Raw genomic sequence first — 13,421 nt, forward strand, 5'->3', positions numbered from 1 at the left:
AAAATATATAATTTTGAAAGATACGGGCAGCACAGGAGATGTGTGCCCAGGTAAGGTTTGGGATTGTTGCAATACAGAATGGAGGGGCAGCAAGAAAGACCCAAACAGAAAATCCTTTCTGAGGCTACACTCACATTAATCACCGAATAAAACACTTCAAGGATAGCAGTGCAACAAAATGCTTTGCCTGCCTTTACCTGTGAATATGGTGGACTATATTCCCGGTATTTCCGGTATCCCTTCTCCCCGGGACTGTAGTCAGACTCATCGCTATAATCAGAATAATCATCGCTGGAAGATACATGTCGCTGCAAAGACAATTAAAGGGGAAAGATTGAAAATATAACACAGAGATGCACATTTAAATTGTCACCTACTGCAACTGGGTAATCCTCTAGATATCACATCAATATATTTACTTACCAAATAGTAGCAGTATTTTGAAAGTTATATCACCAAAAGGAAATAAAGGCAACATTCATGTGCCTAAGAATATTGTGAAATTCCATCCAACTTCATGGCTTTTCAGTTAAAGAAACCATATAAAACCCTTGATATACATTTTTTTGTAAAGAGGATTCATATTACTGCAGATTACTAGAGTTAAGCACTGCTACCATTTTGTTCCCGAATGTAATTATGATATATTAAAATGGCGCTTAATAATTGTCTAAGTGTTGTTGGATCAAAAGTCGCTGGTCATGTTTTACAAAACGCTTAGGAAAAAAAAAGTGGAGGGGCACGACTGATCAACACAGTGAAAGAGGAAGTATTAAGGCATTTAGCATCTTTGAAAATAGATAAATTCCAGGACCGGATGGAATGTATCCCATGCTATTAAGAGAAGCAAGGGAGGAAATAGCGGAGGCAGTGACCATCATTTTCCAGTCCTCTCTGGGTACAGCGCAATGTCAAATGACTGCTAATGTTGTACCGTTGTTTAAAAAGGGAGAAAGGGATAGCCTGAGTAATTGCAGACCATTCAGACTAAACTCGGTGATGGACATATTACTGTGAAACAAAACTTCTGAGGGACAGTATTAATTGTCACTAAGAAAGGCACGGATTAATCAAGGGCAGTCAACATAGTTTTACTAAGGGAAGATCATGTCTGACAAACACGATTAAATTTTTTGAGGGGGGAACAAGAAGGGTCTATAAGGTTAGTGTGCTTGATGCGGTTTAGCAAGACTTTTGACAAGGTCCCACATGGCAGACTAGTCAGAAAAGTAAAAGCTCATTCAATCCAAGAGAAAGTGGCAAGTTGGATCCAAAATTGGCTCAATGTAAGGAAGCAAAGGTCAATGGGCATTTTGTGACTGGATGGTTGTTTCCAGTGGGGCTCCGCATACCGCTGGGTCCCTTGCTTTTTGTGGTATATATCAATGATATGGACTTAAATGTAGGGGGCATAATTAAGAAGTCTGCAGAAGATACGAAAATTGACTGTGTGATTAATAGTGAAGAAAAAAGCTATAGTCTGCAAAAAGATATCAATGGACTGGTCAGGTGGGCAGAGAAGTGGAAAATGGAATTCAATCCGGAGAAGTGTGAAGTAATGTATTTGGGAAAGACAAACAAGGCAAAGGAATACAGGATAAATAGGATACTGAGAAGTGTAGACGTACAGAGGGATCTTGAAGAGCATGTCTATAGATCCCTAAAGGTAGTAGAATCGGTAGATAAGGTGGTTAAGACGACATACTGGATACATTCTATGTCTCGGCTAATAAAGGAAAGTAAGAGCAGGGAGGTTATGCTAGAACTGTAAAAAAACACTGGTTAGGCAACAGCTAGAATACTACATACAGTCTGATCACTACATTACAGGAAGAATGTGATCGTACTCGGGAGGGTACAGAGGAGATTTACGACCATGTTGCCAGGAATGGAGAATTTTATTTATTAGGAAAGATTGGATAGGTTGGGGTTGTTTTCTTTGGAACAGAGGAGACTGAGGTGAGATTTAATTGAGGTGTATAAGATTAACAGGAGCCTAGACAGAGTGGATATGGAGGACCTATTTCCCTTAGAAGGGAGGTCAATAACTGGGGGCATAGATTTAAAGTAATTGGTGGAAGAATTAAAGGGAATTTGAGGAGAAATATTTTCACCCAGAGGGTGGTGGGTATCTGGAACTCAATGCCAGTGGTAGAAATACTCACTGCATTCAAAAAGTACTTGGATATGCACTCGAAGTACATAAACACACAAACGTGGTAAATAAGGTTAGTCAGAGCTGCCTGGATGACAAAATAGAGAGTATGACAGATGTCAGATTGATGATACGACAGAGAACAAGGCTGAACATAAAAAGTTCAGAGGGGAAGTGAAAAAGGAAATAAGAGGGGCAAAGAGAGAATATGAGAAGAGACTGGCAGCCAACATAAAAGGAAATCCATAAGTCTTATGTAGACATATAAATAGTAAAATGTTAATCAGGAAGAGATGGGACCAATTAAGGACCAAAAAGGAGATCTACACATGGAGGCAGAGGGCATGGCTGAGGTACTAAATAAGTACTTCGCATCTGTCTTTACCAAGGAAGATGCTACCAAAGTCATAGTGAAAGAGGAGGTAGTTGAGACACTGGATGGGCTAAAGATTGATAAACAGGAGTTTTTAGAAAGACTGGCTGCATTTAGAGTTGGTAAAAAAAGAAATGAGGTGTCAACCTGCTAAAGCTACTACACAGGACTACTTGCATGCCAAACAGCAGAAGCAGCATGCAATAGAGAGGGCTAAGCGATCCCACAAGCAACGGATCAGATCTAAGCTCTGCAGTACTGCCACATCCAGTCGTAAATGGTGGTGAACAATTAAACAACTGACAGGTAACATAAAGGATGCAATTCTAAAGAGGGTGCAGAAACAGAGACAATTGCCCAGGTATGTCCTTTGCACAAAAAGCAGGACAAATCCAATCCCGCCAATTACAGAGACACCTGAGGGTGTATGAATACAAATTATTGAAGGTGGTAGGAAAGTTTGAGAAAGTGGTTAAAAAGGCATATGGGATCCAGTGCTTTATAAATAGAGACATAGTGTACAAAAGCAAGGAAGTTATGATGAATCTTTTGAAAACACTGGTTCGGTCTCAATTAGAGTATTGTGTCCAATTCTGGGCACCACATTTTAGGAAGGATGTGAAGGCTTGGGAGAGGGTATGAGAATGGTTCCAGAGATGAGGGACTTCAGTTATGTGGATAGATTAGAGAAGCTGGGATTGTTCTCCTTAAAGAGAAGACTGAGAGATTTGAAAGAGGTGTTCAAAATCATGAGGGCTCTAGACAGGGTAGATAGTGAGAAACTGTTCCCATTGGCAGAAGGTTTGAGAAGCAGAGGACACCGATTTAAGGTGAATGGCAAAAGAACTAACGAGGAAATTTTTTTTTACACAGAATGGTTAGGATCTGGAATGCATTGCCTGAGAGTATGGTGTAGACACATTCAATTGTGGCTTTCAAAAGGGAATTGGATAAACACCTGAAGAAAAACCATTTGTAGGGCTATGGGAAAAGGCAGGGGAGTGGGACTAGCTGAGTTGTTCTTGCAGAGATCCAGCACGACACGACGGGCCCAACAGCCTCCTTCTGTGCTGTAACCATTCTATGATTCGATAACCATTCTATGAAGTCCATAACTTACAAGTCTACGGACCAAGAGCCAGAAAGCAAGATTAGGTTGGATAGCTCTTTTTCAGCTGGCACAGACACAATGGACCAAACGTCCTCTTTCTGTGTCATAAATTTCTATGATTCTATCCAAAATTATTATGCGAGCAATATTCCTACTAAGCTATGCAAGTATGCAGCACTCTGGAGGGTACCGCGTAGACCTTGTTCTAAATAATGTACATCTGTGGCCACTGTAGGGCCTGCGCACTGAAAAAAACTGGTCACGCACAACAACTGAATTTTAAACAAATCATTGTATACGAATTAAATATTCCCAGCCAATATTATAATAACCCTGAGGTTCGGATGTAACAAGTGTATGTATCTTGAATGAAGTCCAATTGATACTAATGAACTTTAGGGTTGATTACCTTGTGCTTCGATTTCCGTTTCTTTTTTGACCTCTTCTTTTCTTTCTCCCTTTCTTTCTTCCGCTTTCGCTTCATCCTACGATGCGATTTGTCCTTATCTTTCTCATCATCCTCATGATCCCGTTCCTGTTTTTCACATTTCTCTTTCTTGGTTTTCTCCTGGGATTCCTCCTGAGCTTCCACTTCCTCACCATCATCTTCTAATTCACCTTCCTCCAGTTCTCCTTCTTCCCTGTATTACCAAAAAATGTCAGAAGTCAGAAATTGACACTGTCACAGGTAATTTCATTTAAATTAGCAATTAAGCAAAAAAATGTAACCCAAGAACAACTTTATGATGGCAGTTATAAGCCAGTGAACTGATAATAAAACTATTGGTTGAGATCAGCACTGACCATACAGTTCCGCTGAGTGTAGGGTTAGAAGCAGGATGCAAATCTCACTCTTGAAGCTCAAATAATAGCATTGTAATTCTAACAAGAACCTAACTCTGTCATATACAGCAATGTGCTAAATATAGCTTGATAACTTATTACCAAGTTAAATTTTACTGTAACTTTAAAGAAGAACACTGCCTTCATCTTATGAATAAATAACATTAAGTTGCAAGCAATGTTTCCAGTTTTCTCTTGATGATGCTGACTAATGCTAGGATCAGATTTCACAGGTCCCAGGAACCCTCTAGTACCTCGCTCAACAGGTTATTATTGCTCATTAAGGAGATCAGACAGTGAAAGTCAATCACTGGTTCACTATGGGGTGGGTTCAACCAGCGGTAGGATGGGCATATAAGAAATTGACTGCCCCATGACTGGCTGCATTTTCGCGTTCCCCTTTTTCTGTGAGAATCCTGTGTCCTTTGAGGGTAGCCAGTCAATCCCAGAGAGGCAACACAGCAAATATATTCCTTTTCTCACCTACACGACTGGAACCCTAATTTTTGCTCTCCAAACATCATGAGCACTGAGGTCAATTGTAGGGGCCCCAACTTTTGTCCTGGCTGAGATTAGGTAGCATAGCCCAGAATGGAGATTGAAGTTGATGTTTCTAGTTTGTAGTTTGGTAACAATTTTATATCCCTACTAAAATAGGGCTCTCCCAATGACTCAGCATTAAGGTAGCAGATATTTGAGGCAAGCACACCAGTGAGTTTGATATTTTGTCTGTGCTGAGCGAACTGATCTCAACAGCGGTTGAGGTGGGAATGCTACATTCTGGCTTCAGTACCCAATACCGGAGGGAGGAGAACTAGCTGGAGCTTCCACTTTGAACATGACCCAGTGATCCCTGCTGGAAAGTATATGCGGGTGTGAAGACAGCACCAAGGTGGGCTATGATTCATTCCATCATCAAACTGGCAACACTAAATATCTTGGCCTGCACACTCAGAGGAAGACCTGTGAGGCAGGTATCCAAGAGATTGGACTCCAGCAAAAATCAGTGGCTTCAGAAGATGGAAGAAAATCAAAGAGGGAAAAATGTTCTCATATTTCTGGCAACTGATGCATTTATAGTATTATCGGTTTCTATGAACATATTAAACAGCTTATATGGCTAAATTCAGGAAATTAAACAATAAACTTCAAATACATCCACTTTTCTGCTTTGAAAATTACATATGAATGATTGCTTAAACGTTGAAAGGCAAATATAAGCAATGACTTCTAGTGTGGGTGTTCAAATGTAAACAACTCAGTTTACCACACCCTTTATTTTGGACGGAATCAACTTTAGATTCATGCTGCAGTAATGAAAGATGTTGACTGAAGATGCAACTACAAAAATATATGTTTTTTCAAATCATAAGGTCTAATAACAGCTCAATAAGATATCCAAAACGTAATTGTACCATAAACACAAGTGAAGTCTCATATGTTATTCCTATTCTCTGTTGAGTTAGTTGATTCTCAACCAAGGCGGTGGCTAGAATATTATAAGCCTTTGTTCCACCTTGTTCAAGAAAGCACGACTGACCAGTGTAACTGCTTCTGATTATCAGATCTGGGGAAGTGTGCACACGTGGATAATAAATGAGGACAGCATCAAACTCGGCTGCTGTGTCCTCTCCCCCTCTGTGACTCACTGTCATGGCTCACATGTGAATAATGGTCACTTGAGTGAGGTATTATAGGGCACCTGAGACACCCTAGACTAGGAAACCAATGCATTCAGGAGTAGAGCTCCATAAACAACACTTCCCCCTCCTAGGCCATTCAATATGCCCTGCAGCTGCTACAATAATAGGCGTGTGACAGGTAGACAGGATTAGTCGTCCTCGGACTTCCACTGGCTTAGAAAATTATTTCTACCTAATATAAAGCCCTTTTCACCTCTTTCCTGCAATTAAAGTCTATATATGAACTGTAACACCCATTAGCTGTTTCTTGGTGAAAATAGCTTGCATATTTCCACAACCTTTACCCTACCTATTTTTCCCTCCAGCAAGCCATAGTTCTCTCCCACTAACGATGGCAGATCTTCAAACGGTGGTGAACAAAATTTTTATTTGTCTTTTTCTATCAGATGCTGACTGCTATGCTGCGTATTTCCATCATTTATATCTATAACAAAATATCTTTAACTGTGCTTTTCTGACACACAGGCAAAACTTGAAATCTAAAATATTAATATGCACTTATCATTAAATAGTGCAGAACTTTGTTCAAATACATTACTTTGAAAATTGCCAATTTATTGAAGTACAATATTAACATTTCATCTGATAATTTTAAATTTTAGCATTCTTGAAGAAATGTTCTCTTGTCCTGAAGGCACTGAAGCATACTGGCATAGTAATCCAAGGGCACTCAGTCACCCTTCAATACCTAACTGTGTGTGAATTCTTTACTCAAGCTTAGATTGTTGAAAATTAGCAAGCTATTCTACCACCTGTGGGACCACAGCCCAGTCCTGCCTGACATCAGTACACTTTCCAACAACAGCCATTGGACTACATTCAGGTGAGGGAACCCTAGATAACTTGTTCCCTCACTGGGGCATTGAAACCAGTTGTAGCACAGCTGCTGCTATGATCAACCAACCCAGCACTGTGATTCTGTGAAAATTCAGTTCAAACTTGACAGCCTCTTGGCTCATATTGCTCAATACAACACCTAGTACTGAATTTACTTATCATGCAACAGGAACACAACAGATAAAAGTTTGTTTAAACCCTTTAAATTGATGTCTGTTGAACAATGTTTTCTACATCCCGAAATGAACTCTGAATTATTCCAACTCTGACCTTTCGTGCATCCCCGCTTCCTCATCCCACCCCTATCATTGGTGGCCATGGTTTCAGCCATCTAAGCCCTAAACTTTGTCATTTCCTCCAAAATCTGTTCCACCTCTTAGCCTGAAGCTCCTTAAAAACATACTACTTTGATCAAGCTTCTGATCGCCTGTCCTAAAATCTCAATTTTTTTGTCTGATTATGCTTCTGTGAAATGTGTTGGGGTGCTTTACTATGTTAAAGTCATTACATAAAAACAAGTTTTTGATTTTTCAGTAGAATTAACACCAGAACCGTTGTATTATTCACTGTTTATGTACATCTACAGCTTAAATAGAAATAAGGACTTTGTTATCAGCCAACTAGCGGCCCAAAAATTTTGCTTTAGGCTCAGACATTTGATATTCTAACATGGTGAGAGCAGGACTACAATTCCCATTGTGAAGTTCGACTCAGACAATCTCAGTTGGCAATCTCATTGAAACATACAAGATTCTGAAGGGGCTGGATAGGGTAGACACAGAGATTGTTTCCGCTGGTCAGGGAATCTAAAACACAGAGGCACAGTCTCAGGATAAGGGGCCAATCATTTAGGACTGAGATGAGGAGAAATTACTTCACACAAAGGGTTGTGAATCTTTGGAATTATCTACCCCACAGGGTTGTGGATGCTCCATCGCTGAATACATTTAAGGCTGGGATACACAGATTTTTGGTCTCTCAGGGGGATCAAGGGATAGTGCGAGTGGGCGGGAAAGTAGAGTTGAAGCCCAAGATCAGCCATGATCGTATTGAATGGCGAAGCAGGCTCGAAAGGCCTTATTGGTCTACTTCTGTTCCTATTTATGTTGTGTTCTTGTATCCCAGAGGCATAAGGTGGGGGAAAAAAATCAGGTTTTGTACACCTCGTAGTACTAGTTGCACAGTGATGCTGGCAGAAACCTGATAAATTTCCCGTCTGTCTTCTGAGAACCTAAAAATACACTGACAAGTAACCTGGGAACATCCTCCATCCAATGTACCAACTTCCCACTCCTAATATTACAGGCAAACCTCCAATTGCCGTGCCCATCAAGGAATCAAAATTACACTGGGAGTTGAAATAGGTCATCTGGTGTGCTTCCATATATGTGCATGAAGTAGCATTTTTAAAAACACAAGACAAAAAGCAGAGGAAGTGTACCATACATCTTCCCTTTGAATTAAATTTGCACAGAAAGACTTAGGAATATCTGCATGATATGTCAACACTGTATATGCCAGAAAAACTTTGGTGAGATTACTGAGGTTTTGGATATAGAACTTCAAATTTAAACCTTTTGGGTTAGCACTAGCAGTAGGCATTTTGAAAATGAAGTGATTTTAATCAGCTTTCTAATTAAGATTTTGGGAAATTAAATCCGTACTTTGGCTTACCTTCAAAAACTATGCACAGAAAGTAAATTCAGTAATGGAAACCCTGGAGACTGACCTAGCTTGGTTTTGGATTGTTCATCTAATGGAGAAAAGGAACATTCTAGTGACACTAATAAGAATTTGCTACCTTTGGAAAAAGAAACCTGCTCAGAGTTAATGGTACATTTCCTCAAATATTAGCCATCACCCATCCACAGCTAGAAGTTTTATCCAAGCCACCTACCAATCGTCAAGGCTGTTAAAACCTAAGGTCTTACAGCAAACTGCAATAAAGCATTCAAAAATGTCTCTTTAATATAAACACAGTGAGCCATTGCCCTGCTTGCAGAAGAGTTCTGGCCTCTAAATACTGGGTTGCCACCAGCAGGGTACTCATACCCCTGATGGTTATGCATGCTGATTCCCCAATTACCTCTAGCCAATCTTCCCTGGTCAGTTTAACAACTTGTTCATGCGAAAAAAAGAGGATGTTCATTAAGGAAACAACCAAGAGCACAATCTGAATATAAAAGCAGTGGAAGAAATTGGTTGCCTCATGTGCCACAAGGCACAGAAGAGAAGAATGAGCCTGTTCAATTTTCTAACATTTTATAAACTGCCTACAAAATCTCACTAATACACTGTCAGCTTAAAATTCACACAGAAACAAAAAACTGCAACTCAATTTATTTCACTGTACTAATGATTTTTCTCCCCTCCTGAAGATATTACATCGCACTCACGATATGGCTCTGTGGGTAACCTACAGTATCTCGCTCATAGGGGTTACTATTCATGTGAGAATGTTGGCAGGTTTTTCTGTAATACAGGCATAACAATAGAACCAATCCTCTCCTCAGCTGAGGTTCACCTACAGATGTACTTCCAGCAGCAATCTGGCTGATTTTCTCTCCTTACAGGGGCACTGTAGTACCCTTACTATCCATGCTAACTGAGATCAGCTGCCCCAGCATACACCAGAAATCCAACCTGGGGCCTTCATATTTGTATGGCTCAACTGCAAGCTGCTTCTACCAATTGAGCCAGTTGGAAAATGCCATCCTTAGACTTTTTAATAAATAGGTTCAATGGATGTAGGGTCAAAACTAGGTTGATGTAACAATTTAGAATCTTTCATATCCTTCTCCATTTTTAGTTTTTTTTTTCTCTGCCTTGAGCCCCCATCACATACTGGCTACAACAGCAGCAGCTGATCTGGTCTGAAGGCTCTGTCATGAACCATCTAACAGCTGACAAGATTGAGTTACTAATCTCCCCAACTTTTGAAAACTGCTTAGCATTTACTTGTGCCACAAATTGGGCACTCAATAAATGGACACAGAACTTTGTCTGCTTCACTGATACACAAACTTGATGCACAATCTTCCCCACCCTTTAAAAGAACTCAGTTTTCCTCTGCTTAAAAAAATGAAAGGGACTTTTATTCCTTATATTACTAGCAGTGAATAATAATCCAAGTTATGAAGTTTTATCAACACGACAGGATGGTGATTTGTAAATGGAGCAAATAGTTGATGAGAATTAACTACTTATTATTTAATTCTCTCTTTCAAAATGATATTAAATTTCCCAAACCAAAATTCTAGCCTATCCTTGCACAATTCCATGACTTTGTGAATGAGTGGACTTTTATCCAACTCTTGTCAATGGTGCTCAAGACAGTGACAAAGATTGGCACATTAGGTGATTTATATCATATCGGAGAGTGTCCAGACTCTTTACCATTCTCAACAATACAGCATGTTGGGACCCCAGTAAGTATCTCAAGTCCTGCTCTTCAGTGGCCCTGCCATTCAGTTTGGAAAATTTAAGATCAATTTGAAAGAGAGAATTAAATGATGAAAAGTGGTTCAATCTCATTAAATGTTGATTCTGTTTACAAATCACCATCCTGTCATGTTCATCAAACTTCTAGCCAGGTTCTATGTTACCCTGTATACAATTACTATTATGAATTATTAAAGCAAACAAAAAACAACACAGCAACAAGCCATGTTCACATCATAACTACTCAGTCCTAGTTAAAAATTTTCAGTTATCCAATACCTACATGAAATTAATTTATTGAGATCTTACAAGTTTGTACTCACCCCAGTAAATGGAATCTACTTTTAAACTAAATTTCTTTAATGAGTCCTGTTTGAAGACATGTAAATGATTTTGCCAACATCCTAGTGTTATTTTGCTCCAGGACGTTGATAAAGTAACTGCTTTTTTTATGGATAGAGAATTTACAAGGCAGGGCTCAACTATATCAGCATTTTGATCCCCAATTGGTGTCTGAAATGTTATTGAGTGCCATGACTCGCTCCTTCTCTCTTCATACCTTACGGTATTCCAGCATTTTCAGTAGGGTAATATATTATACCTGTACACTATTGAGAAAAAAGGCTCAAGACAATACATTTCAATGTTGTGTTAATATGCTTGTTGTCTGAAAATTGCAATTTTTCTCAAATTACTCACGCTATTAGTGTCAAATCTGTCAGTCACCAGCACCACTTTACTTATATAACCCACGGTCTACAATTTGAATTTGGAAGAGTGGGATCTATCTGTATTGTTGCATGTTTTTAGTTCAAATGGACATAATTTTTAAGATTTTACATATCCATCACTACACTTTATTGAAATCCTAATGACAACACTGTACTCTTGCTTTCCATATCAAGAATAAAATGAGAACTGCAAAAGAAATGTACAGCAAGGGGTCAAGTTATTCATTGCTGAAGACAATGAAAATAATTAAATGAGTTACAATATGGCTTTTTTTGCAAAAAAAAGGAAAGGATACAGTATGAATGTTTCACAATGACAAGTAAACATTGTATAAGCTGAAAGTGGTGATTTTTTTTTTTTGCTGTGGTTATCAACAGATTTTGAAAGGACTAAACTGAAGCTACCAGAACAAAAAAAAATAAATCTGGGGCAGCTGTATTTGTGAAATGATTGCAAAGTCACTTTTTAAATAGGCCACGCATATTTAAAATAAAACCATCACAAACGTATCAAGATATATTAAAAAGGGTTTAAAACAAATGATAAATGTTCCTCTATTTACATGTTACATGGGGACGCTGGGTAAAAATAAAATCGAAGTTCAAAGGTCACTTGCCGATGTCCTTTAACCGGGCTGCGTTTTATTAAAGGATTATAGAGAAAATAAGCATTAATGTAATATTAGATTACCATACAGAAATAGGCCCTGCTGTAAAAATAATTTCTGTGCATTCAAGACATTGCCCTCCGCCACCCAAGCATGCGATTAGGCCTTAAACCACCCCTTAGCTCCTGCTTTCTTTTTATATATATAAATATATCTAGCGACCACTTTTTAAGAGGATTTAGAATGATAGTAAAGATTTTTTTTTTAAAAAATTAATCCATAGATACATTCCTCTACCTTCCGTTTCCAAGGTTTCCCTTCTCTTTCAGAAAAAAACCTTGGTAAATTGTTGGATATTTTTGTTGTTGTTGGTTTTTTTATATATATATATATAAATAAATATATAAAAAGAAATGTTGGATAAAAAGGTTGTTTTTACTCGACCTTTCGTCTCCTGACTCAGTGAGGTTGATGTTGTGTTCGTTTTGGGGGGACTGCTTGTTGGAGGAAGTGAGGCTGAGGCTTTCGAGAGACATTTTCTCTCGCTCGCTCTCTCCCTTTTGTCTTTTACTAAAGGCTGCTCTCAATTTTTTTTAAACAAAAATTACCACCGGGCACTGCAATTAAGCTCTCACTGACTCTAGAGATAGGAAATAAACGGCTCTGTTGTTACTGTTTAAGCGTTTTGGTAATGGCAGGTATTTTCTCGGTGCTTTTCTGTGCTGATCCGACCCCCGGGTGTCTCTCCATTACACAACCACTGAGGGAAAAACACCTCCACAACATGGCGCCCGCCCGCTCGCTCGCCGGCCGACGCCGTGACGCACGGCCGAAAAAAAAAACTCACGGAAACGCACGAACGCGGCCGAAGCCTCCCGAAGTGACGACCCGCCCCTTGCCGTTGGCTCGCTTCGTGTTGCCGAAGCGCTGGCCCGAGCCCCGCCGGTGACGTCACTGCAAGTCCGGAGCGGGGGGGGGGGACCCCGGAGGGGGGGAGGGGTTGTGACGTCATTTGACGGAAAGGCACGAAGTCCCAGAACAAATGTTGCCGGAGAGCGGAGCGATGAGGAGCCGCGTTGTGTGTGTATGGGAGGGAGTTTAGTTTATGTTTATGCTCGCATGCGTTCAAGTCTTCAGAAGAAGGAATTTTCCTCCACACAAGATCAGGGGGCAGGTTGTTCAACCTTGCCCGTCTAAGAGCGAAGTCCAAAGTACGGAAAGTCCTCATCAGGGAACTTCCTCTTTGCTGAAGATGCTGCTTTAACATCTCACACTGAAGAGTGTCTGCAGAGTCTCATCGACAGGTTTGCGGCTGCCTGCAACGAATTTGGCCTAACCATCAGCCTCAAGAAAACGAACATCATGGGACAGGACGTCAGAAATGCTCCATCCATCAATATTGGCGACCACGCTCTGGAAGTGGTTCAAGAGTTCACCTACCTAGGCTCAACTATCACCAGTAACCTGTCTCTCGATGCAGAAATCAACAAGCGCATGGGAAAGGCTTCCACTGCTATGTCCAGACTGGCCAAGAGAGTGTGGGAAAATGGCGCACTGACACAGAACACAAAAGTCCGAGTGTATCAAACCTGTGTCCTCAGCACCTTGCTCTATGGCAG

General features: G+C 40.0%; 1 protein-coding gene across 2 annotated transcripts in view; it reads right to left on the reverse strand.

Moving 5' to 3' along the window:
- zc3h4 (zinc finger CCCH-type containing 4) overlaps nt 1-12,571 on the reverse strand; it is a 55,289-nt gene extending 42,718 nt beyond the window's left edge. Inside the window, exons 1-3 of one of the 2 annotated variants that reach the window (XM_068019157.1) lie at nt 12,476-12,571; nt 4,049-4,280; nt 198-308 (exon numbers count right to left, since the gene is read on the reverse strand). In XM_068019157.1, coding sequence (XP_067875258.1) covers nt 198-308; nt 4,049-4,280; nt 12,476-12,552 — 420 coding nt within the window. In that variant the 5' untranslated portion in view covers nt 12,553-12,571. Of the gene's footprint in view, nt 1-197; nt 309-4,048; nt 4,281-12,246 lie in introns of both variants that reach the window. The other variant, XM_068019155.1, reaches the window with a different exon arrangement.
- Nucleotides 12,572-13,421: the final 850 nt, after the last annotated feature.

This window comes from Heterodontus francisci, chromosome 40 (genome assembly GCF_036365525.1).
Source record: "Heterodontus francisci isolate sHetFra1 chromosome 40, sHetFra1.hap1, whole genome shotgun sequence".
Classification (NCBI taxonomy): Eukaryota; Metazoa; Chordata; class Chondrichthyes; order Heterodontiformes; family Heterodontidae; genus Heterodontus; species Heterodontus francisci.